At 36.3% G+C, this 25,870-nt stretch overlaps 3 protein-coding genes across 3 annotated transcripts; all 3 read right to left on the bottom strand.

The window, feature by feature from the left end:
• Window positions 1-271: 271 nt before the first annotated feature.
• On the bottom strand, window positions 272-1,228 carry LOC101836162 (olfactory receptor 1030). Its single transcript, XM_013120334.1, has one exon. The coding sequence runs from the start codon at window positions 1,226-1,228 to the stop codon at window positions 272-274; it is 957 nt and encodes a 318-aa protein (XP_012975788.1).
• Window positions 1,229-12,401: 11,173 nt separating this feature from the next.
• On the bottom strand, window positions 12,402-13,322 carry LOC101824221 (olfactory receptor 5M11). Its single transcript, XM_013120456.1, has one exon. It carries the CDS (start codon window positions 13,320-13,322, stop codon window positions 12,402-12,404), a length of 921 nt encoding a protein of 306 aa, XP_012975910.1.
• A 6,755-nt stretch (window positions 13,323-20,077) lies between these two features.
• On the bottom strand, window positions 20,078-21,052 carry LOC101836412 (olfactory receptor 5M11-like). The gene has a single exon (XM_005065057.1). The coding sequence runs from the start codon at window positions 21,050-21,052 to the stop codon at window positions 20,078-20,080; it is 975 nt and encodes a 324-aa protein (XP_005065114.1).
• Between the last annotated feature and the right edge of the window lie 4,818 nt (window positions 21,053-25,870).

Raw genomic sequence — 25,870 nt, 5'->3', positions numbered from 1 at the left:
GCTATAACGAATGTATACTTTTTATAATGTAAAAGTAGTGTATAAAGACATGAATGTAAACATGTAAAACTTGAGCATAAAACACCCCACATTTGTAAATGCATTGCATTTCCACATAGTTTGTAAATGGTTTACCTTTTGAGCCTATATTGCGTATTTTGTTGTAAGAATATAGCTTCTCATCTTGTATATAAAATTGAATGTCTACAATAAAGTTGGATGTCATTCTTATAAACAGAACTTTTATTTGATTTATAAAGGTAAAGTGATTTTACTTTGAAAGCACATTTCTTCTGACCAACTTCTGAAATGCATGTTTCACATCTTTATTCCTCAGACTATAAATGATGGGGTTCAACATGGGACTTACAAAAGTGTAGAACACAGCAATGATTTTGGATTGTTCAACTGACTTGTCTGTAGGAGGCCTAACATACATGCAAAACAGAGTCCCATAAAATACAGTCACTGCAACCAGATGAGAACCACAGGTGGAAAAGGCTTTGCGCCTACCTTCAGCAGAACGCATCCTCAGGATGGCAATGAGAATGAACAGGTAGGAAATGAGGATTATGAGCAGGGAATTGGAGAGGTTAAATCCTGCTACCACAAACATAGATGTTTCCTTAATGAAAGTGTCAGAGCAGGAGAGTCTGATGAGAGGAGGGTCTGCACAGTAGAAGTGGTTGATAACATTGGAGCCACAGAAGGTCAAGCGATATGTCCACATGGTTTCCATCAGGCCACTAAAGAAGCCATAGATATAAGGGCCAGCAATCAGACGCACACATATCCCCTTGGACATCTTGCTGTTGTAAAGCAAAGGATTACAGATGGCCATGTACCTGTCATAGGCCATAACAGCTAGCATATAATATTCAGTAATCACCATGGCAATGAAAAAGTAACACTGAACTAAACAAGCAGCATAAGAAATGGTTTTCTTCTCTGATAAAAAGTTCACCAGCATCTTGGGAGTCACGTTGGTAGAATAGCACAAATCCAGGCAGGATAAGCTGGCAAGAAAGTAGTACATAGGAGTATGCAGGCGTGAATCTACCCTGATCAACACCATCATGCCAAGATTCCCTCCAACAGTGATCAGATAGATCACCAGGAAGAGCACAAAAAGGACAGGCTGTAGCTCTGGACGATTTGTTAATCCCAAGAGAACAAATTCAGTCACCATGGAGTAATTGCCTTTGACCATTTTCTTAGGTGCCAGCATGTTCACTTAGATGGACTAAAGAAGGGTGAATGAGATGCTTATTAGATATTTTCTCTTTTTTCTTCCCCCATTTCCCTACCTCCCTCTTATTATTTGTCCTCATACAGCTATTACAAAAGTCTGAGAACATCAAAGCTAGTACACTGTATTTTTGAATCCTTAAAAAAAACAAAAAAGAAACTCTTTGTGGTGTGTTTGTGTGTGTTCATGCACTTCCAAGTGCATGAGTGGCATGTGCATTCTACAGTGTTTACATGGAAATCAGGACAAGCTTTCCTCTCATCTGACAGGGGCAGGGATTAGCACCTCTTGTTATCAAATGATCATATCCATACAGGGACACTGTGACTACAGACATGTGTTACCACAACCAGTTTGAATGGATTCTAGGAATTACATGACCTCATGTATGTGGTAAAAGGGTAAAGGCAAGTGCTTTGTACACTGAATTATCTCCCCAGCCTGGACTCATATTCTGAAGATCACATACAGTCCCAATTAGTTAATAACACAGGTGCAGTTCATTACTACCCAGACAGGATCCTGACTTACCAAATTGCTTTAGGATGAGGGAGGTGATCATGCAATATTAGTCCAAATTGTGATGAACTTCCAAATTCACATTATAGTTAATTATGAAAAAATAATCTCCTTAAAAATTAGGAAAGATCTTTTTCAGTGACTGACACTGTACACATCCCTAGAAGCCTCACTTCAGATAATTTAATTGCCTATATATTTACTAGAAAGTACAACACTGAAGATACCATAAGTAATTTCCTCAGGGTTGATTTTAGTATTACATCATTAATGTTTTAGATTATAACATTTCTGTGGAAACACAAAAAGATGAAATTACATACTTGGAATAACAAATATCTATATGAGATACTAAGTAAAGAGTTTTTCACAGAGAAGTCTGTATGACAGATAAAGGAAATTTAAAACATGAATAATTAGGTCACATTTTCATTTTCTTATCAATTTACATTCTCACTCGTTTCCACAAATCAAGTATTTCACCACACATGTTAAAACTTGCCAATTCTGTTCATGGAGTGGGGCAAAAGTTTGAATTTCATCATTCTAACTGTCGTTGTTATAGTTAAGCAAAACTGAATGAAATGAGTTAGAGTTGTTCTTAGTATAAAGGACTGAATTGCTTTTGTAATTAACAGATTATACTTTCAGATCTTTCAGATAGTATGAAGTCAAATACTGTCAATTCTAATGATATATAATACATTTGCATCACAGATTTTGGCTCTGTATTTACCTGTTTTTAAAGTTGTAGAGTATATGGAATAAGAGAATAAAATTCATTTGACTATTAAAGCTATTCATATAATCCATCAGGGTGGGTATAAGACTCAACTTAAATGAACCAGAGAGTATTTTCTGTGCAAACGGCCCACTCTGATTGGTTGAAGTTTTTACTTTATGGTAATGTGAGCCCATGTTATAGTAGTCTATGAGATTTCTATTTTAAGTATAAGAATCCATTATTTTTAAGCACAATATTAGCAGAAATTAATTAATCAATTTTATGTTCCAATCTGTCCTTAAGGAAAGCACAAAATAGAATTCTGCAGGTTTGATTCATTATGGCATAAACAATAATCCCACATGATGCCCAATTCACCTGCTATATTTTTCTTATATGTAAGCTGTCCGTGGTATCTGAAACAAACACAAGTAGGAAGTATGTGTCTTGACTTGGTGGTGCTCTCAGAATCCTGCATACTTAATTAAAATATCATAGTACACAAGCAACACTGAACACCACATGCTACAGGAGAAATAAATAATAACCAGCGACGATCTTTGCTTTGGAAAAGTTGGTCATGTCATATGGAAAGTGTGATTAAAATTTATATCTAAATGTCATCATTCAAGTAAATATTTGAACTAAGTAGATAGTGGTGTTTAAAATAAGGATAGACACCAACAAACAATGAGGGTAAACAGCAAGGAACAATGAGTCTTATCTGGGGTTGGAGGTATTTATAATAATTGCATAGAAGGATAAGAATAGAAGGACCCTCAAGTAATTTGAACGTTACATGTGCAAGAATTCCACTGAAGGCTTTCAGTTGAAATGGAAACTATCTAATGTGTATGAAAGATAACATACCAAAAATCACATGGAAAGGCAGTAGACAGCAAATGTTCTTCTAAATAGTCATTTCCTTATGACAATTTTAACCAGCCTAAAAACTTATGAGCAATTATGAGCTAACATAGTGATAAATTTTTAAACACATATATTCTTTATGAAGCCAATTACAAAATTAATACAGGCCAATTACTACTCTCTAGATAGGAAAAATCAAAAATAAATTAGATAATTAATACATTCACATATATTTATTTTAAATGTGAAAATCTAAAAAGTAATCACTTTATTAGGCAAGTTATATAGTTTCCCCTCTTAAATAGAAAAGACAGCTGTGTTTTTGGTAAGTTAGTATGTACCGTTTGTTAATATATAAGTGAAATTTGCAGTGATTAGAATTTCCATCCTGCAAATTAAAAGTCAAAAGTCACAACAATAATAAACACGAATACATCTTAAAACATGGTCTACAGATGTAATTCGCATATGAAATACTACTAGTTGAAATGTAGTTATCCCCTTCTCAAGAACTGATCAATATGCAAATTTCATTATAACAGAATAGTCTAGAACTGCTAAAGTCACTAATGTATGTGCATGCAGTCTAACACACAAAAGCTATTTATTTACTCACTGGATTGAATGTATGGAGTGGGAGAATAGAGAAAATTTTAGTCAAGGAAAGGGACAGAGAAAGTAAAAGTAGGAGTTACTGAATTTAAATTTCAGTAACTGGGCACTTAACTTCCTGACTGAGCATAAAGATGTGGAGAAGTCAGTAAGAATAGCTGAGAAAATAAAAATTGTAGGGTAGAAAATGAAAACAGAAACAGAAAACGTAGATCGTTGTGGAGCCATGCAGTTCCTATGAACGACTTCCTGAGAGTGCACACTGCTCTCATGTACTTTACCATCATGGACTCTAGTACCTTCCTCTTCTCCTGGTTTCCACTGTCATGCTTCTCAGGTAAGAGGACAAGGTATATTTCCTCCTGATAATGGATGGCCCTGACTTCAAAGTCATGTTAAACATTTGAGACTGGTATACTTCATGCTGTTAGTAAAATTCTTTTAATATTTAATTTAGATTGTAACATCTCCATTGACAGAGTCCCATTATTTCCATATTTGGAGTACTTTTCTGTTCAATTTCTGACATTGAGCAGTTTCCAAGGTGCCTACCATTTCCCCCATACCTATCTTTCAATTATGAGTCTACCAATCTTAAACACATAATTCCTAACGTATGTTTTAGATCTATTAAATTTTATCCCAATTTTCCCCCTCCAGTAATGTAAAGATAAACATTTAAACATTCTATAATATTTTCATTTTTGCAAGAAAAAATACCAAATTAACCTACTTTTCTTTTGATTTTTCATTAGTTTTATCTTTTGAGATTGTAATATAATTACTTCATTTCTTCTTTCCTTTTTTCCTATAAACCATCAGTTCTCAACCTGTGGGGCAGTGGCCTCTTTGTGGGTTGAATAACCTTTCCATAGGAGTTGCCTAAAGTCATCAGAAAACTCAGATATTTACATGAAAAATTGCAGTTATGCAGGTGGATCTCTGTGAGTTCATGGCCAGCCTAGTCTACAGAGTGAGTTCCATGACAGTCTCCAAAACAATACAGAGAAAACCTGTTTCGAAAAGCAAACAAAAAATTGCAGTTATGATGTAACAACAAAAATAATTTTATGGTTGGGATTACCACAACATGAGGAATAGTATTAAAAGGCTGGATGCAGCATTAGGAAGTCTGAGACCTACTGCTCTAAACCCTCCCATATACTCCTCCTTTCTCTTTTTGAAATTCATGGCCATTTTTCACTTATATGTGATGAAGGTATATTATGGCTATTACAGAATTTCCCTTAAAATAGATTCTGAAAATGTCATTGAGATGATTAAATTATCTTTCCATGGGACTATTTAGTACATTCTTTGAATTAATGATAGAAATGCTAATGGTTAGCTAGAATTAATTCCACAAATACATAATTTCAATAAAATTTTAATATTTTTCAATGACCAATCTAAGTAACAAATACATACTCATTTCAGTGATATAAAAACCCTAAACAGGTACTCAAAAGGGTTTTGTTGACACTTGACTCCTCATGATGAATATCCAAGTTGAAACAAAAAAATGGGAATACAATATTCATGATTCTCATTCCTACCTGAACTCAGAAAAAGTTCTCCCAGAAACACTAAGGGTTCCACCAAGGAACTGCTGAAAATGACTTATGCCCTATTTGTATTGGCAGTGTTTATCCACAAAGTATTTTTCATAATCCCCCAAAGCAACAGTTAAAGAAAACATAGTAATTGGTTTAAACATGTATTCACTAAAACCTTGGGATTTGAGCAATAGGATTGCATCACCTTTAAAGCATCTGAGCTGCATATTTTGTATGACTATGAATTGATTCTCAGAGGATTTTTTCATTAGGAGTCATTATTTGTTCCAAGAAAATGACTAGAACAATTAGGAATGATGCAATGTCTTGACATAATAGATGGAATTTGATTTTTCTATGATTTTTTTCAAAGTTAGAATTGTGTAATGAAAAACCCATCACAATGATGAAAAACTAAGTAGTTACATTACAAAACTCAATATGCAATAAATAATTTCTAATAATTTTATTTTTTAATGATTTATCAGAGCAGAAAAGTCATATAAATAAACTTAATAAAATTATTAGAAAGCAAATGTATATACTATAGACATCTCTTAAGCATACTAAAATTTGTCAGCAAGATTTCAGAACATGAAGTTTATCAATAATTAAGATAATACAGCATTCAGATTTTATTTTCTTCCAAGTAATCAAACTATAGCAACAACTTCCTTATTAACTAAAACAGAAATTAATAATAGTCAAAGGTGTAGAATTTGTTTTTGCAATAAAGGATGAGTTGTCAACAAGGAAGCAATAGGAAAAATTGTATGTGTGTGTGTGTGTATGTGTGTGTGTGTGCATATTTGTATTAAGTACTCAAAATTATAATACATTGATGAATAGTGTTTTGGAGTCCAAAGATGGCTAAAGGTCAGAAAAAGATGACAAAGTGGGAAAGCATAGGGAACATGCAGCTTATACTCAATATACAATAATTACTTATATGACAATGCCCTTATTAATGTGATATACTGTGAACAATAAAAATAAATAATGAAAATTATAAAGATATAGGCAACTCTGTACATGATATATACATACATAAAATTGTAGGGTAGAAAATGAAAACATAGATAGTTGTGGAGCCATGAAGTTCCTATGAACAACTTCCTGAGAGTGCACAATGCTATCGTGTACTTTACCATCATGGACTCTAGTACCATCCTCTTCTCCTGGTTTCCAATAAAAGGGATCAAAGATGGGTACCTATTCACCTCTTCCCAAAATTATAGTTTCAGAATAAAGAAGTTCAACAATGAAGGATTAAGAATTGAAAATAATGACAGTTAAGAGAAAATGGACAATTTTACTTACAGAAGAAAAATGAAAATATTAAGGAACCTATAAATTAAATAAACACTCTAATCTCACTAAGAGAGACTAACTAATCTTCAAGCCAAAATCAGAAGCTTCCATTTACATGTCCCTACTACATACCCTTGCAAGAAACAAACATGCAGCCAGAAATATCAAATAATACATCACATGACCTTATATGTTTGAACACTGATTTGCAACTATGTTCTTATCTTGACCATTGGAAATTTTATGAAGTACTTGTAACAGAAAGAGGCCTGAAAAGAGGATATAGGAAAATCCCTTAAAGAAACAGATGAAAAACAACCCCCAAAAATGCAAGAAATGGAAGAAAAAACAAACCAAAAAATGCAAGAAATGGAAGAAAAAGCAAACTAAAAAATGCAAGAAATGGAAGAAAGAACAAACCAAAAAATTCATAAAATGCAACAAATGGATGAAAAGATAAACCGAAAACTGCAAGAAACAATTCAAACAGTGCAAGGGTTGAAAACTGAAATAGAGACAATAAAAAACACAATCTGAAAAAAGGCTGGAAATAGAAAAGCTGGGCAAACGGTCAGGTACTACTGCTTCAAGCATTACCAACAGAATACAAGAGATGGAAGAAAGAATCTCAGGTGTTGAAGATACACTAGGAGACATGGATTCATCAACCACAGAAAAACTTAAGTCCAACAAATCCCTAACACAAAACATACAGGACATATGGGACACCATGAAAAGACCAAACCTAAGAATAATAGGTATAGAAGAAGGTGAAGAAAACCACCTCAAAGGGGCAGAAAACATATTCAACAAAATCATAGAAGAAAACTGTCACAACCTAAAGAAAGACATGCCAATGAAGGTATAAGAAGCTTACAGAACACCAAATAGAGTGGATCACAAAAAAGTCTCCTCGCCACATAATAATTAGGACCTCAAATATACAGAATACAGAAAGAATATTAAGAGTAGCTAAGGAAAAAGGCCAAGTAACATATAAAGGCAAAACTATCAGAATTAAACCTGACTTATCCATGGAAACTCTGAAAGCTAGAAGGTCCTAGGTAGATATTCTACCAACATTAAGAGACCATGAATGCCAGCCCAGAGTACTATACCCAACAAAGCTCTCAATCAGTATAGATGGAGAAAACAAGATATTCCATGAAAAAAAACTAGATTCAAGTAATGCATGTCCACTAACTCAGCCCTACAGAAAGTCCTGGAAGGAAAACTCCAACCCAAGGAAGTTAACTACAACCAGAAAACATAGGCATTAGATAATCCCACTTTACCATCAGCCAAAAGAAAAAAATGTGGAATTCCACACATAATTTCACCACCAACAACCATTCCAAATCAAAGAAGAATGAGCAATCAATGGTCATTAATATCCCTCAATATTAATGGGCTTAACTTACCCTGAAAAAGACAGCTAACAGAATGGACTTGAAGACAGAACCCATCCTTTTGCTGCATACAAGAAACACACCTCACCCTGAAAGACAGACATTACCTGAGAGTTAAAGGTTGGGAAATAATTTTCCAATCAAATGTACCCAAGAAACAAGCAAGCGTAGCAATCCTAATATCTAACCAATTAGACTTTAAAATAAAATCAATTAAAAGAGATGAAGGAGGTCATTACATACTCATCCACCAAGATGAAGTTTCAATTCTGAACATCTATGCCCCAAATACAAAGGCATTTACTTTCCTAAAAGAAACATTACTAAAACTTAAACCACATATAAAGCCCCACACACTTATTGTGGGAGACTTCAACACCCCACTTTCACCACTAGATGGGAATACCAAACAGAAACTCAAGAAAGTAGCAAAGGTTCTAATAGAAGTTATGACCCAATTGCGATTAACAGACATCTATAGAATATTTCATCAACAAAAAATGGATGAACCCCTGGATAGCTATCACTTGCCAAAATTAAACCAAGAACAGATAAGCAATTTAAATAGACCTATAACCCCTATGGAAATAGAAGAAATCATAAAAAAATCTCCCAACCAAAAAAAAACCCTAGGTCCAGATGGCCTCAGTTCAGAATTCTACCAGAAATTCAAAGAAGAGCTTATAGAAATTATTCTCAAAGTATTCCATGCAATAGAAGCAGAAGGGACTTTGCCAAACTCTTTCTATGAGGCTTCAATAACCTTGATCCCCTTGAGCCACACAAAGACACAACTAAGAAAGAAAACTTCAGACCAATATCCCTCATGAACATAGATGCAAAAATACTCAACAAAATACTGGCAAATTGGATCCAAGAGCATATCAAAACAATAATTCACCATGATCAAATAGGTTTCATACCAGGGATGCAGGGATGGTTCAACATACGAAAATCCATCAATGCAATCCACCATATAAACAAGCTGAAAAACAAAAGTCACATGATCATCTCACTAGATGCAGAAAAAAGCCTTTGACAAAATCTAACACCCCTTCATGATAAATGTCTTGGAGAGATCTGGGATAACAGGAACATACCTAAACATAATAAACGCTTTATTCAGCAAACCAACAACCAATATCAAACTAAATGGACAGATCCTCAATGCAATTCCTATAAATCAGGAACAAGACAAGGCTGTCCACTCTCTCCATACCTTTTCAATATTGTTCTTGAAGTTCTAGCCAGAGCCATACAACAACAAAAGGAGATCAAGGGGATACAAATTGGAAAGGAAGAGGTTAAACTTTCACTATTTGCAAATGATATGATAATTTACATAAATGACCCAAAGAACTGTACTAGGGAATTTCTTACAGCTGATTAATACCTTCAGCAAAGTGGTAGGCTACAAGATCAACTTAAGAAAAGTAGTAGCCCTACTATATACAGATGATAAATGAGCTGAGAAAGAAATCAGAGAAACATCACCATTTACAATTGACACAAACAACATAAGATAACTTGGGGTACCGCTAACCAAACAAAAGAAAGAACTTGTATCACAAGAAATTTGAGTCTTTAAAGAAAGAAATTAAAGAAGCCCTCATGGAAAAATCTCCCATGCTCTTGGATAGGTAGGATCAATGTAGTAAAAATGGCAATCCTGCCAAAAGCAATCTATAAATTCAATGCAATGCCCATTAAAATGCCAGTACAATTCTTCACAGACCTTGAAAGAAGAATAATCAATTTTGCATGGAAAAACAAAAGACCCAGGATAGGCAAAACAACCTTAGTCAACAATGCAACATCTGCAGGCATCACCATCCCCGACCTCAAGCTGTATTATAGAGCTGTAGTCCTGAAAACAGTTTGGTATTGGCACAAAAATAGACAGGTAGACCAATGTGTTAGAATCGAACACGCTGATATTAACCCATACATCTATGAACATCTGATCTTAGACAAAGAAGCTAAAAATATACAATGGAAAAAAGAAAGCATGTTTAACAAATGGTGCTGGCATAACTGGATGCTGGCATGTAGAAGAATCCAGATCAATCCATGTCTATCATAGTGCATGAAACTTAAGTCCAAATGGATCAATGACCTCAACATAAATCCACCCACACTGAACCTCTTAGAAGAGAAAGTGGGTAGTACCCTTGAATGAATTGGTACAGGAGACTGCTTCCTGAACATAACACCAGTAGCAAAGACAGGGAGATCAACAATTAATAACTGGGACCTCCTGAAACTGAGAAGCTTCTGTAAGGCAAAGGACACAGTCAGCAAGGTAAAAAGAGAACCCACAAAATGGGAAAATATATTCAAAACCCCACATCTGACAGAGGGCTCATCTCCAATATTTACCAAAACTCAAAAAGCAAGTCTCCAAAACACCAAAGGATCTAATTAAAAAGTGGGCTTAGAGCTAAATAGACTTCTCAATAGAGGAGTCTAAAATGTCTGAGAGGCACTTGAAAAAGTGCTCAACATCCTTAGCCATTCAGGAAATGCAAATCAAAACAACTCTAAGATACCATCTTAATCCTGTCATAATGGCTAAAATCAAAAACACCAATGACAATTTATGCTGGAGAGGTTGTGGTGAAACGGGAACACTCCTCCATTGCTGATGGGAGTGCCAATTTGTACAGCCACTTTGGAAATCAGTATGGAGATTTCTCAGGAAAATGGGACTCTGTCTACCACAAGACCCAGCAACCCCACTCTTAGGCATATATCCAAAAGATGCACATTCATACAACAAGGATGTCTGTTCCACTATGTTCACAGCAGCATTATTGGTAATAGCCAGAACTTGGAAGCAACTGATATGCCCCTCAGCTGAAGAGTGGATAGAGAAAATGTGGTACATTTACACAATGGAGTATTTTTCAGCAGAAAAATAACAATGGAATCCTGAAATTTGCAGGCAAATGGATGGCACTAGAAGAAACCATCCTGAGTGAGGCAACCTAGCCACAAAAAGAGAAACATGGCATTTACTCTCTCTTATATGGATATTAGACATAGATCTGGGGAGTGCCATCCTACAATTCCATGGCCAGAGAGTTGGGGAAACAGAACCTTCATTTAGTGGCTGATGGAAGAAGATACAGACTCCCACAGCTAAGCACTGAGCTGAACTCAAGAAATTCAGTGACAGAGAGGGAGGACTGATGATCAAAGGGGTTAAGACTGGGCTGTTTTAACCCCCAGAAACAGCTGACCTGACAAGGGTTAGCACTTGAATCCCAAACTGATGCCTAGGAATCCAGCATGGGACTGATCAAGACCCCCAGAATTTGGGTGTCAGTGAGGAGGCCTAGGTAATCTATTGATCCTTGGGTAGTAGATCAGTATTTATCCTGGTTATACAAATGGACTTTGGGCTCTCATCCAACAGTGAGAGATGCACTCTCACCCTGGATGAAATGACAGACTATGGACACCCCCATGGAGGGCCTCATCCTCCTTGTGCAAATGAGGAGATATTGGGGGGCTTGGTGGAATGGCATGGGAGGAGGGGAGGGCGCGGGAGAGGGACCTGGTATTGACCTGTGAAGCAACCTTGTTTCTAATTTAAATTTAAATTTAAAATTTAAAATATAATAAAAAGACAAGAACTTATTTGGACCCATTTTTAAGAAGGTATATAGTTACCATGGAAGGAAGGCAGAAAGGTCAAAAGAGGCAGCTTGGTCATAGTGTGTTCACAATCAAAAGCGTGAGTTGAATGGCTTTGTCTCTGCCTTCCTCTGTGTTCATTTTTATCAGCTCATGACTGCAGTAAAAGGGATGATTGTGTTTCTTTTCAACAATGTATACTTTTTCATCAGGACAACCTCTGCAGAAGAGATCTACAGGCAGAGGAAGACATGAACCCCTTAACTGATTTTCAAGATAATCAAGCTGAATATGAACATTGAATATCACTGACCCAGGAAGTACAGGCTGCAAATTGGGACAGAAAATAAGGCCAGAAGACTTCTTTCAAAACATATAACTTCCAACTAGGACACCAAAAATATGGCCACAGAGAATGTTAAAAGGTCGTGTAAATACAAATGTTATTTGTCACAAAGCTATAGTTGCAGCTTATTGAAAAGATCAGGCATCATTGCTGTACTGATAACTTTTTACCTGAGGACTGTCTTCAAGGCCTGCTTTACATCTTTATTCCTCAGGCTATATATTAGTGGATTCAGCATTGGACTTACAAAAGTATAGAAGACAGCTATTACTTTGGATTCCTCAACAGTCTTGTCAGTGGGTGGTCTTACATACATGCAGAAGAGAGTACCATAAAACAATGTGACAGCCATCATGTGAGAACCACAGGTAGAGAATGCTTTGTGCCTTCCTTCAGCTGATTTGATCCTTAAAATGGCAGCAATAATGAGGGCATAAGACACCAGGATGATTGTGAGGGAACTGGAGAGGTTGAACCCAGCTGATATTAACATGGCATGTTCTTTTATATAAGTATCAGAACAAGACAGCTTAATGAGTGGTGGGTCAGCACAGTAGAAGTGGTTGATGACATTGGATTTACAGAAGGTCATGCTGAAGGTCAGGATGGCTTGGAATAAACCATCTGAGAAGCCATAAACATAAGGACATAGGGCCAAGCAGATGCAGACTCGTCTGGACATTTTCACACTGTAACGCAGAGGATTACATATGGCCACATAGCGGTCATAGGCCATGGCTGCCAGAATATAAAACTCTGTGAGGAGAAGTGCAATGAAAAGGTAGCACTGGATAAAGCAGCCAGTGAAGGAAATGGTCTTCTTGTCTGATAAGAAATTAGTTAACGTCTGTGGGGTCGCAGTTGAGGTGTAACACAGATCCACAAATGCCAAATTACTGAGGAAGAAGTACATGGGTGTGTGAAGGCGGGAGTTCAGGCTTATCAGGGCCACCATGCCCATGTTGCCTAAGACAGTGACAAGGTAAACAAACAGAAACAGCACAAAGAGGAGTGGCTGGAGTTCTGGGCGATCTGTGAGCCCCAGTAAAATGAATTCTGTAAATTCAGTGCTGTTTGTGAGTGGCATCTCCTGAGAGCTGGGTCTGTGATTCAGTCAGAAAACAAGGCGGCCATGGAGGTAGATAAAAATTTACAGTTAAAATCTAATGCAAATAATAAAATAATCCTTTTTGTATTTCTACTAAGCCCCTTCCACTTTTTTTCCTCTCAATTGTGTTTTGAAATATATAGTATACTTATCCATAGATCTACAAATAAATCTTTATAAATCTGATTTTTCTTTTTGCTTCCCAGTCTATTTATCCCGCAAATCTAAGCAGGCTAATGTTTCTTTGCGAGTCATTTCTCACATATTTCCCTCATATGTGAAACTTACAGTCTTTTTATTTTCATGATTCCAGGAGACCCCATAAACCTACATATTCACTTCCAGTTTTCATATTAGCATCATAGGCTAAGAGCAAAGTGTTGCTAATTACAGTACCATGAGCACTCAAAATGTATTTAAACTCTGGTAATAAGACAAAAAAAAACAAGCAAAAATATTTCTAAGAAGTAAGAAATACTACCAATTAAAAAATAATATTGGCTTTGGTTATGTATACAGTGCAGAAACAATTAAGAATTCTATGTACAATGGAATTTATTAGAAAGCTTATATTTTAATTAAATTCATAGTCATTTCAAAATGGTTAGCTGAAACCCTGTGCTCTTTGATGGCATTTTATTTCATCACATGGAAGGATTAAGTCATGTAGAATTTTTATGTAAAGAAAAATGAGCCAAATCAAGAGAAACAAAAGTAGCATGCAGATAATACTCTCTTCCAATCACTTAGAGATACGACTTTTCCATTACCACAGTAGTTTTAACAGAATAAATAAAATCTTAAGCTATTTTTTTCGTGATATTTTGATAGAAATATTCTGTGGGCACCAAGGAAAAAGTGCATGTGTGTGTGTACTCTTTCAACTGAAATTATTATGACAATACCAGCAGTCTGAGTAATTATAGTGTCTCTCCCTGCATGCTTATTTAGTGTATATTTTTAGTTCTTGACTGAATAATGAAAGATGTGAGTATAGTTATATGATTATTACAAATGCATAACTTTAATGAACTTTTAGCATTTTATGACTAATCTAAATTCTAAGCACATATTTATTGTATCTAGAAAATATCCAGGGCTAACATTAACACAGCTCTATTGATAAATATCCAAAATAATATAAAAGCAAAAGTGTGAACAAAGATGTCTTAATTTTATGCCTACCTTCCCTAGGAAAAATTCTTTCAGAGACACTAGTAACCTAATAAAGAAGCTGCCTTAAATTATTTATATTCAGTTCATAACATGGATATTTTACCTCCAAAATTATCTCTTCACATACCCCAAAGAATTAATTAAGGAAAAAGTAGTAATTGATGTAGATATTCACTCACTAGAACCTTGGGATTTGAACAATGGAATTGTTTATCACTGTAATCACCCTCATCTGGATGTTTCATGGATTTTTGTTTTATAAGTTAGTATTTCTTACAAGAAGACAAGTTGAAAAATCAGTCATGGTATAACATTATGACATAGTCCATGGACTTTGATGTTTTAGAGATTTCTCCCAAGTTTAAACGTGTGATCTAAAAACATCTCCAAAATAGCTTGGGCTAAGCTGTTAAATTATAAATGCAGAGTAAAATTATTGCTATATGGATGACACTATGCATGCAGTTATATTAAAATTAGTTTAATGCAATGATTCTTAATGTTCCTAATGCTGTGACCCATTAGTATAGTTCCTCATGCTGCCGTGACCAACCAACCTTAACATTATTTTCGTTGCTGCCTCATAAGTGTAATTTTGCTACTCTCATGAATTATAAATATCTAATATGTAGGATATCTGTTACTGGACAACCATGAAAGGTCATTCTACCCCAAAGAGTTCATGATTCACAGGTAGAGAACTATAGGTTTCATGTGTTAGGCTTTACATGTAGAGAATTCATATTATTTGAACAACAAAGGAGGAATAAAATTAGAAACATGTAATAAATAGAGTAATAGATGTAGAATGAATACATATCCCCTTCTTTATGGAGACTAGTATAATTCTTTTTTTTACTGTTTTTATTTTATTTTAGAAACTCTTATTTACATATTCATCCTCCTATTCCCTCAAATGCCCATGCACTCATGATTCCCACCAAACCCCCAACTTACCCCCCACCTACTCCCAGGGATAGTGAGGCCCTCTGTATGGATCATTAAAATCCATAACATCATTTGGGGGAGGGTCCAGGCCCTCCTTTCTGCATCTGGGCTGATATAGTAGCTTTGCATTGGGAATGGGCTCCCAAAGTCCATTTGTGACCTAGGAATAAATACTGGTTCCATAGACTGCCTTGGCCTCATAGCTGGCACCCACATTCAGAGGACTTGGTTCCTTTTAATGCTGGTTCCCCCACTTTAAGACTAGGGTTTGTCTGCATTCATTAGGTCAGCTCAACTGTTTCTGCAGGTATCTCCAGTACAGTCTTGGTTCGTTTGCTCATCTCTCCTCCCTCTCTGCAACTGGATTCTGGGAGTATGACTCAGTGTTTACTGTGGGTGCCTATTTCTGCTTCAATCAGCTAGTGGGTCAAGACTCTAGGAACAGTTGCTTTCCTGGGCAGATACCCAAAGAGTTCACATACATACAACAAGGACATATGTTCACCTCTTTTTCTAGCAGTATTGTTTGTAATAGCCAGAACCTGAAAGCAACCTAGATGTCCTTCAACTGAAGAATGGATAGAGAAAATGTGATAAACGTACACAATGGAGAACTACTCAGTGAAAAAAAATGGAATCCTGAAATTCACAGGCAAATGGACAGAACTAGAATAAATCATCCTGAGCTAGGTTAACCCAGTCACAAAAAGACAAACATGGTATTTACTCACTCATATATGGTTTTTAGACATAGAGCAAAGGATTACAAGCCTAGAATTCACACCACCAGAGGAGCTAGGAAACAAGGATGACCCCAAGAAAATAATGCAGGGTCCCCCAAAGAAGGGGAGGGGGACAAGAACCCCTGTGCAAATTGGGAGTAGGAGGGGAGAGAAGGGAGATGGAAAGGGGAGGGGGAAAAGGGGGCAGGAGTACAGGAGGACTGAGACAGGGGAGGAATGGAGAATCCAAGAAAGGAGATGCCTCGATAAAGGGAGCCAGTGCAGGTTTGGAGAGTGGTCTGGCGCAGAGGAAATGGTAGGGGATCCACAGGGATAACCCCAACTAAGAATCTAGGTAGTGGTAGAGAGGCTGTCTTCGATGTCCTTCCCCTATCATGAGATTGAGACTAGTGTAATTCTAACATTAAAACTAAAAACATGCTTACAACTAATGGAATTAATAGCCCATATACCTCCTACTGTACATAAAAATCTATTGTAAGTAAGTTTTCAAGACATGGTTAACGTCATTCTACTACTGGAAACTCAGGGAAGTTTCATAAGAGTTGCTGTATAAGCATCTTCTCTTATGGTTCTTATTCTCATTAATTTAAGTACATAAGAATAAACTTAATTAGAAATTTGAGGACAATTTTATGAAAGTTAACATAAAAAACAACCCAAGGACAGGCCAGCTCTAAATCCTAGCAGCTCCTTTGGGAAGGAGAACAAAAAGGAAAGGAGAAAAGGTCATGCTGTTTTAGTCATTCTATCATTTAAGCCAGCCACATGGTGCACAAACAGCCACGAAATAGGGAACGGAGCTCTAGAGAAAGAGAAAAAAATCTCCAGAGCAGCAGAAAAAGCAGGGTTGGCCTCTATCTCATCTCTACAAGAATATATGAAAGAAAAATAAGGAAAATGTACACTTTTCTGACTCAGAAAGGGGATCAGACACAAAAGGACTTCATAGAAGATTTTAGGGGTTTTAGTAGGGGCAGAAATTCTAGGGAGGAAAAGTACATTTTCTCATTAAGATATTAATTATTTCTACCATTTATTTAGAATTGCTAAGGTCACCAGTCTTTCCCGATCAATGACAATTCAATGCTACTATAATAATTTGCATTTGATTTTATATCACGAAGGCAAAATATATTAATTTTAACAGGGAGGTAAGCAATACTGTCAATGTACATCAACAATTTTACAAAAATGCCCTTTGTAACACAATATATTATGAACAATGAAAATATATAATAAATGATTTTTAAGTGTATATAGCATAGATAATGTGTGGCTATATAGTAAATATGAACCAACCATGACGAGGAATGAGAAATGTCAATCTGTCTTCTTCTCAACATTGTGTAATCACTCTAAAGATGTTCAATGGGGTAGGATAAAGATATGAAACCAATAAATGTGAAAAATGGATGAAAGCACACTCACAAGTGACAATGACAAATGTTAAGGCATCTAGAAAAATAAAAGTGCTTAGCAGAATTAGTAAGGAAGACTTCCTCATGTGAATGACAAAAGAAGTTTGTATTTAAGTGCACCTCTTATGATTCTAGTGTATAGTCATAGTTACCTAAGGTCTCAAATGATCTTAGATTCTTTTTTATATGTTTCTATTTAAATTAGAAACAATTCCATTTTACATACCAATCCTAGGTCCCTCTCCTTCCCATTGTCCCAAGTATCCCAACAACCCTCTATCCAACCCCCCATCCACTCCTCAGGGAGGATGAGGCCTACCATGAGGGATCATCAAAGTTGGTCATGTCACTTGGGGCAGGGCCCAGGTCTTTCCCCATGCATCCAGACTGAAAGAGCAACCCTGCATAGGGGATGGATTCCCAAAGTTCATTTGTGTACTAGGGATAAACACTGTTTCCACTGCCAGAGGTTCCATAGACCACCCAGGCCCCCTAAGTGACACCCACATTCAGGGTATTTGGCTGGTTCCCTCGCTGTTTCCCCAGCCGTCAGACAGGATTCTTGATTTTTATTTTAGCACTGCTTGACAATAATTCTGAAAAATGTTACCATATATTTGGGATGAATTCCCTGTTTCCTTCAGTCCAAATTGTAAACAAACAATATCAACAAAATCCACAGAGCTCTTAGCAATATAACAATTAATAAGCAAGGAGAAAGTATTAAATGAAGGTATTATTTTATCTTATGTTAAATACAGTGTCCTTTTGAATATATTTAGCACATTTGAACAGTAAGATATTTTGTGAAACTGATCTGTGTCTTTGCCTTGATTAATTTAGGCTAAAACATCAAAACGAAACAGTACAAATTTGTCTTCAGAAATTTTAACAAATTTGTACAGTTTAGTTTTGAAATTTATTTTTAGGCAAAGAAAAGTATTCCCTTGCTTGTGTAGTCTGCAAATACCATACTATATATAAGCATGACATGTGTTGTGTGTACTTATGAAAGATAAAACAAGAATTCTTACCCTAAATATAGTTTGGCATGGAAGAAATAGTAAATTCAAATCAATCACTATCTGTTATAACATTTGATTATTCAGTTTCTGTATTTACTCCTTTCTGATTTTAGTCTTTATTCCAAGGTCAACCTTCTCTAAATTGTGATATGAACCCAAAGTGATTATGCCAGCCTTGGGTCTTCAGAGAAAGCAGGCTTATAAAATACAGAGACAGCCGGGCGGTGGTGGTGCACGCCTTTAATCCCAGCACTCGGGAGGCAGAGGTAGGTGGATCTCTGTGAATTCTAGGCCGGGCTGGACTGACAGCTTCCAAAATAATACAGAGAAACCCTGTCTCGTAAAAACCAAAAAAAAAAAAAAAAAAAAAAAGACAGAGACTAGGACCAACAGTCTTACAACTACAAAAGCATAATCCATCAGTTCCATGCTTCTTAAATGACACCCTCTTTACTCAAGTACATCAAAAAGAAACAGAAAGGCACCATCAGGATCCATTTCTTCATTTTAACCAGTAAGCAGTTGGGTGAGTCCAGATGTTACCAATTTTTTTAAGTGTCCTTCATCAGAAAGGCTTATGACTCTATCAGTGGAAGGAACTGAACTAAGAGTTAAAGTTAACTCTTGTAAACCATTGTCCAGGAGGGTTGCAGGCAGACCCTTTGGCATAGCACTTGGAAGATTTCACTTAAACGAGTTATTCTCTAATTCTGATGTGTGCATCAGTCTCCTTGGGATCTGTCTACAATACAAATTTGAAATGTGAATGAAAATTTAACAGCTGCTTTTGTAATATCTATGTAACTAGTTTGTATCAACCACTGTGATGTTTTATGTGAGAAAATGCAGACACAAGGGAAGAAGGTCTTATTTGCACTCATGGTTTAAGGGGGTACCTATACCCCATGATGGAAAGCCACAGAGGCAGTGGAGAGGTGGGTAGGTCACTTTGTGTTCACATTCACTTAAGCTGAATGACTGTGTACATTCTTCCGTCTGTTTCTTTGCATTAAGTTCAGGATCTCAAGCCATTGGATAGGGCTGCCATCTCCTAGATATGTATTCTTGTCTCAGTTTAATTTCTCTGGAAACACCTAAAACTGGTAGACCAATAGGTGTTACTCTAAGGTGAGTCTCACTCTACACAAACAAAATATGTACACAGACTATCACTGATCTGTGAATAATATGGTTAAGATCAGCACAAAATAAGGAAATATAAATATTTTCCAAATAGCTATCTCTCAAGTTTTGCGTGTGTGTGTATATGTATGTAATATTATTTTGAAAATGACATGGGGGATTATGTAGGGAGCAGGTGAAAATAGGGGTTCGTGTAAAACTACTACATTGTATACATACAGAAAAATTTTAAAAAGACAACAAAAGATCTAAGCATAAAAATTACTTTTGACATAAAATTATAGTTGTGCTTTATTGGAAAATGGAGGCAGCACTCCTATGCTGATAACATTTTGCCTGAGGACTGTCTTCAAGGACTGCTTTACATCTTTATTCCTCAGGCTATATATTAGTGGATTCAGCATTGGGCTTACAAAAGTATAGAAGACAGCTATTATTTTGGATTCCTCAACAGTCTTGTCAGTGGGTGGTCTTACATACATGCAGAAGAGAGTACCATAAAACAATGTGACAGCCATCATGTGAGAACCACAGGTAGAGAATGCTTTGTGCCTTCCTTCAGCTGATTTGATCCTTAAAATGGCAGCAATAATGAGGGCATAAGACACCAGGATGATTGTGAGGGAACTGGAGAGGTTAAAGCTTGCTGATATTAACATGGCATGTTCTTTTATATAAGTATCAGAGCAAGACAGCTTAATGAGTGGTGGGTCAGCACAGTAGAAGTGGTTGATGACATTGGATTTACAGAAGGTCATGCTGAAGGTCAGGATGGCTTGGAATAAACCATCTGAGAAGCCATAAACATAAGGACATAGGGCCAAGCAGATGCAGACTCGTCTGGACATTTTCACACTGTAACGCAGAGGATTACATATGGCCACATAGCGGTCATAGGCCATGGCTGCCAGAATATAAAACTCTGTGAGGAGAAGTGCAATGAAAAGGTAGCACTGGATAAAGCAGCCAGTGAAGGAAATGGTCTTCTTGTCTGATAAGAAATTAGTTAACATCTGTGGGGTCGCAGTTGAGGTGTAACACAGATCCACAAATGCCAAATTACTGAGGAAGAAGTACATGGGTGTGTGAAGGCGGGAGTTCAGGCTTATCAGGGCCACCATGCCCATGTTGCCTAAGACAGTGACAAGGTAAACAAACAGAAACAGCACAAAGAGGAGTGGCTGGAGTTCTGGGCGATCTGTGAGCCCCAGTAAAATGAATTCTGTAAATTCAGTGCTGTTTGTGAGTGGCATCTCCTGAGAGCTGGGTCTATAATTCAACCTGTGAAAACCAAGCAGATATGGAGATACTTTTTTTTTCATTTTACATAGCAATCCCCCAGTTCTCCCTTCTTTCCCTTCTTGTGCCCGACCTCCTCTCCCATCCCACTTTCCCATGCACTACTCAGAGGAGTAAGGCCTCCTTTTGGCAGTCAACAGAGTCTGGCATACCAAGTTGAGCCAGGACCGTGCCCCTTCCCCTTGAATGGAAGCTGAGCAAGGTATCCCACCATAGGAAATAGGCTTCAGAATACCAGTTCATGCTCCTGCGATAAGTCCTGAGCCCACTGCTAGGTGCTCCCACAACAGATCAAGCCACATTACTGTCACTCATATCAGAGGGACTATTTGGTTCCCATACAGGTTCCTCTGCTGTCAATCTGGAGTCCCTGAGCTCAGGTCAGTTGTCTCCGGAGTTTCCCCAACCATAATCTTGTCTCCTCACTGACACCCCTGCTCAACCCTGTTCTAAGAAATACTGGAAACTAGCAAATGCTAAGAAGGGGAGAAATCATCTTTAACCTTGTTATAGCACATCAATTGGTTTTCTAAACCTGAAATCATAAATGCGATGCCATGTTACAGACTGAGGGAGCTATACATATGAATACAGCAAAGACACACATGCAGACCAGACACATCCACATGTATCCACATATGCATGCTCATACACATATGCTTTTAACAGTAATTTATGAAAAAAAGAGTCCATGAATTTCAAAAAAAGGTAGGAGGAATACATGATAGGTTCACTGAAGAAGAAAAGAAAGAAAGACATAGTATAATTGCCTTATAATCTAAAAAACTTAAAAAATTATTTTAAAAATAAATATTTTTAAAAGAAAATTTTAATGACAGATGAGACAAGTTTTTCTAAAGATTATGCCATCTATAATAGATTATATTTTATTTGTTCCAACACAAAACCCATGTTCACACTTATAATATTTATATCATACTTCATCTCTTTAGTGTTAGGAATTAAATTTTGTTAATTATTACACCATGAGAATTCTGAATACATATAATATATATTTTTAATTATGAAAAAGAAAATAATAATAGAATGTAATATTAATAATACAAAGCCATAGAGAGTTTGTGGTTTTATTTCCTGTAAAAAAAACCAATTCCATTTATGTAAATTATTTGTACAAAAGGACTGCTTGGAAACCTTAATATTCAGTTAAATTTGCCTACCACTTCAAAATACATTAGCATATTGGATTGATGAAGAAATTTTATTTTGTTATATTTAGGAAAAAAACATGCCTTTGGAAGACAAATAGTTTACACTAATGATCATATGTTATACGAAATGAGCCAAATGCTACAAAATTGTATCAGGCTTTCTCTCATATTTGTACACTTAAAATGATGGCGTGGAAATAGAGGGTTAACTTTTTGTGTGAAGAGAACATTGAATGAAGAATAGAGAGGAAGCATAAGATAACAAGTCCATGGAGTATATGTGGTAAAAACACAAAATATACATGTGTGTAAGTGCCCTTGTGAAATCCATAAAATTAAAAAAATAGTGTGATCAAAATAACCCACAAGAAATGCAAAAAATTACCCTGAAAAATCTACTAACAAATATTTGCAGAACAGACCTATAAAAGTCAAGGCCCTAGTGTCAAAATTCAGCTGCAATTAAGTCAGCAGTATAAGACTGGTATAGCATATATAATCATGTATGATACCCCAACTGTAATTCTCAGCACTTGCATTCTGCCATGTAGATATGTGTATGTATACATGTATAATATATATGCACATAACATATCAAATGAATTAATAGTAGTTTCTACTGTATGAGCGATAACATCATATTTTTAAGATAATTCCAAGAATAATAACTAGTACTTACAAAGAAGGAAAATTACAGTTCTTTCTGTAGCTAATATTTACAAAGTTGAGATGTTGTGTACTCAAATTTACTTTAAATTTCTCCTCCTATTACAACCAACAAACACTGAATTTCCTATTCATTTCATTTTACCTTCATACTCAGTACACTTTTTTAAATTAAAATTTTTATTTACTTTAGTGTGTGTGTGTGTGTGTGTTTGTGTGTGGTGTCTGCCTGTTTGTCTGTCTGTCTGTGTGTAGTAAAACAAGTTTTGGTGAGAGGACAACTCTGATCTTAAAAAATGCAATTCAGGTCATTAGGCTTGGTTGACTTTGCCCTTACCCACTGAGCCATCTTTCCAGCCCTCATACTTAAATATTTTATTGAAAAATTTTCACAAATCATGTTTCATCATAAAATTAGGGACCTCACATCACTATGTATTTAGAAAGTTGATAATCAACTAAGCTTCCTGTTCATTTACCCCAAAGTTCATGTATTTAATAGGTGCTGTTTGTATAGATTAGTGGCAGCAATAATGCTCCCATGCACTTTAAGCCAACACCAAGTTATTATTTTAAGCTATTTCTCTGCATATGATAACAGTTCTCACACCCACAAAATTCTCCTGGGTAAATACAAATGCAATCCTTCTGTTAGTCTTAGGAAAATTGAGATAATTGAGAGAACATATACCAGAGATTAGGATGCAATGTAAGAACACAAACTTATCTTGGTTTTTAAATCTCCATTATTAGATGCTATTCTGTAACCTGGGCCACATTATGAAACTCGAGATATATGTTGTGATATCCAGAAAATTCAAGTGCAAATCTTTGTAGAGGACAGGAACAGCCACAGCATTCGTATGTAGTCAACAAGGGAAAGAATTGTGTGGACATTTCCCTTAAGCACAAACATGCTTGATCATGGGACTATTTTGCGTCCTTCATTAATCTAGCCCTAATGTATCTCATGTAATTTTATAAACCACAACAAACTGGGGCTTTTGCCTCAATTCCTACAGCAGTTCTTACTCCCTCACAAACACAGACATAGCCATCTGAGATGTTGTGACAAGCTAGTTAGCAGACTTCTTTGTGCCATGTTTTTCACTTGGGGAAGTGAGTTTATATCAAAGGGAATATTGATGGTCACATTTTCTGTTCCTCAATAAGTACTCTGGTTCAGATTGTGTTATTAATTAATCAATTTCATCATGTAACTATAAAAAGATACTGACTTGAGCCCAATATGGCCTAACTTTGTCTTTTACAAGTTTTTCTGATGTGCTGGAGCCTAAACTCTCTTCAGAGCTTCCCAACATGTCCTTTTATATGCCCATGAGGCTAAAAGTTAGATAATAAACTTCTTATCATTATATATTATATCAAACGTAGAGAATATAACTGTGATTGACACCGGAGTGTGTGGGAATCTGCCTAAAATGTTGCTTCTTAAGCCTAAGGTCACAGCTGGATGAGTCACAATTTTCCCCAAATTTCAGGGTGCAAATGTTGCACAGAATAAGAGGTTCACAGGAAGGAAGCTGGGGAACAGCACCCCAAAAAGAGTCTCATTAAGAAAGTTTTAGGCTCAAGGTCATAAACACCTTTAAGATGCTGAAGTGGGAGAGTATTAGAAGAGAAAGATACCATGTTAACACGATTGGATCCTGGAAAGCAACAGCCCACCATTCAGTAAACAGAGTTTCCTGACTCTCCCAGGTTTTAAGGGTTGCAGGAGCTACATTTCACTAGTGGGTCTGTGGACTAGCATAAAGAGTGGTATCTGTCTCCTCTGTAATAAGACGGATTATGGACTGAAGAACTGAAATGAACATCTCTTTAAAAATTCATGCTTTTTCACAGCCTATCTAGTGGATAGAAATTTATAGGATTCTGAATAAATGAAAGTTCCTTCAAGTAGTCAAAAACAAGCTTAAGAAAATCGATCCTGTTTAAAGCCAGATGAAAGCAGGAGACAGTGGGGTACTTTAGGCAGAGCTTTCTAGGAAGGGGGATGAAATGGCAGAAATGCTGTTTACTTTCTTTAGCAGGGTTAGTGTTGTCACTGTACTTCAGCTTACAACCTTTGCACCACACCATGTTCGACCACTTATCATGAATAAGCCAATTTAAGATGTTAAATTTATAGTGGAAATCAGAAAAAGGAAATTTATTCACTACAGCCACTTTGAGAAGAAGAACAAGGAGTTACAATGAACACCCTAAATTTTCGTGGGGATGGTGAAATACAATTAAAGTTTAAACAGAGGGCCAAGGACATGCATATCTGAGCAGTCCTGGTCAAGATGTAGTCCTGCTCACCAATGAGCCATCCTTGTCTGGGATTCAGTCTCATCTGATAACGTAGTCTGATAAGCTGTAATAACTGTGTGAATCCCTTTACTAAAAACAAGTACCTCTCAGGTTAGGACATTTTTCTTCTCCCAGAATGAAATTCTTGGGAAAAATTCCCATTTCTTTGGGGTCCATTATTTCAGTATTCTGAGAACCAGGTTGAGAGACATGTATGTTTCTTTAGAATGTCTTAATTTCTCCCATTTAGAGTTTGAGCTTTGATTGCATAAAAGCAGATGTGGAAAATGTTAATTGAGTGTTTCCAGGAAGTAGAAGCACTTAGTCCCTAAAAGGTTGACAATTCTTTTCAGTTAACATACTAAATTTAAAGTCTGCCCTGGAAGCTGTAGAGTGGCCTTAATATGCTTTTAGATGACAATTCATTAAAGTTAAATTAGTCTGAGAGATCTGCAGGGGGAAAGACAATTGTGCCATTCTGTGCTCTTAAAAGAAGAGTTAAAGTTATGTTTCAGGTGAAAAAAAGAAACATAACTAGCTCCTCTTGAACAATCATTGTTAAGGTGGCCTAAAATCTGAATAGTCAGCACATAATAACTGTTGTTAGAAACACACTTT

The sequence above is a fragment of the Mesocricetus auratus genome, unplaced genomic scaffold (genome assembly GCF_017639785.1).
Source record: "Mesocricetus auratus isolate SY011 unplaced genomic scaffold, BCM_Maur_2.0 Super-Scaffold_100004, whole genome shotgun sequence".
Lineage (NCBI taxonomy): Eukaryota > Metazoa > Chordata > Mammalia > Rodentia > Cricetidae > Mesocricetus > Mesocricetus auratus.
The sequence above is the reverse complement of the archived record's forward strand: the minus strand, read 5'-3'. Positions and strand labels throughout refer to the sequence as shown.

Bases quoted from the DNA above. Each gene is read 5' to 3' on its own strand.
- LOC101836412 (XM_005065057.1), bottom strand. From the start codon at position 21,052: ATGCCACTCACAAACAGCACTGAATTTACAGAATTCATTTTACTGGGG.
- LOC101836162 (XM_013120334.1), bottom strand. From the start codon at position 1,228: ATGCTGGCACCTAAGAAAATGGTCAAAGGCAATTACTCCATGGTGACT.
- LOC101824221 (XM_013120456.1), bottom strand. From the start codon at position 13,322: ATGCCACTCACAAACAGCACTGAATTTACAGAATTCATTTTACTGGGG.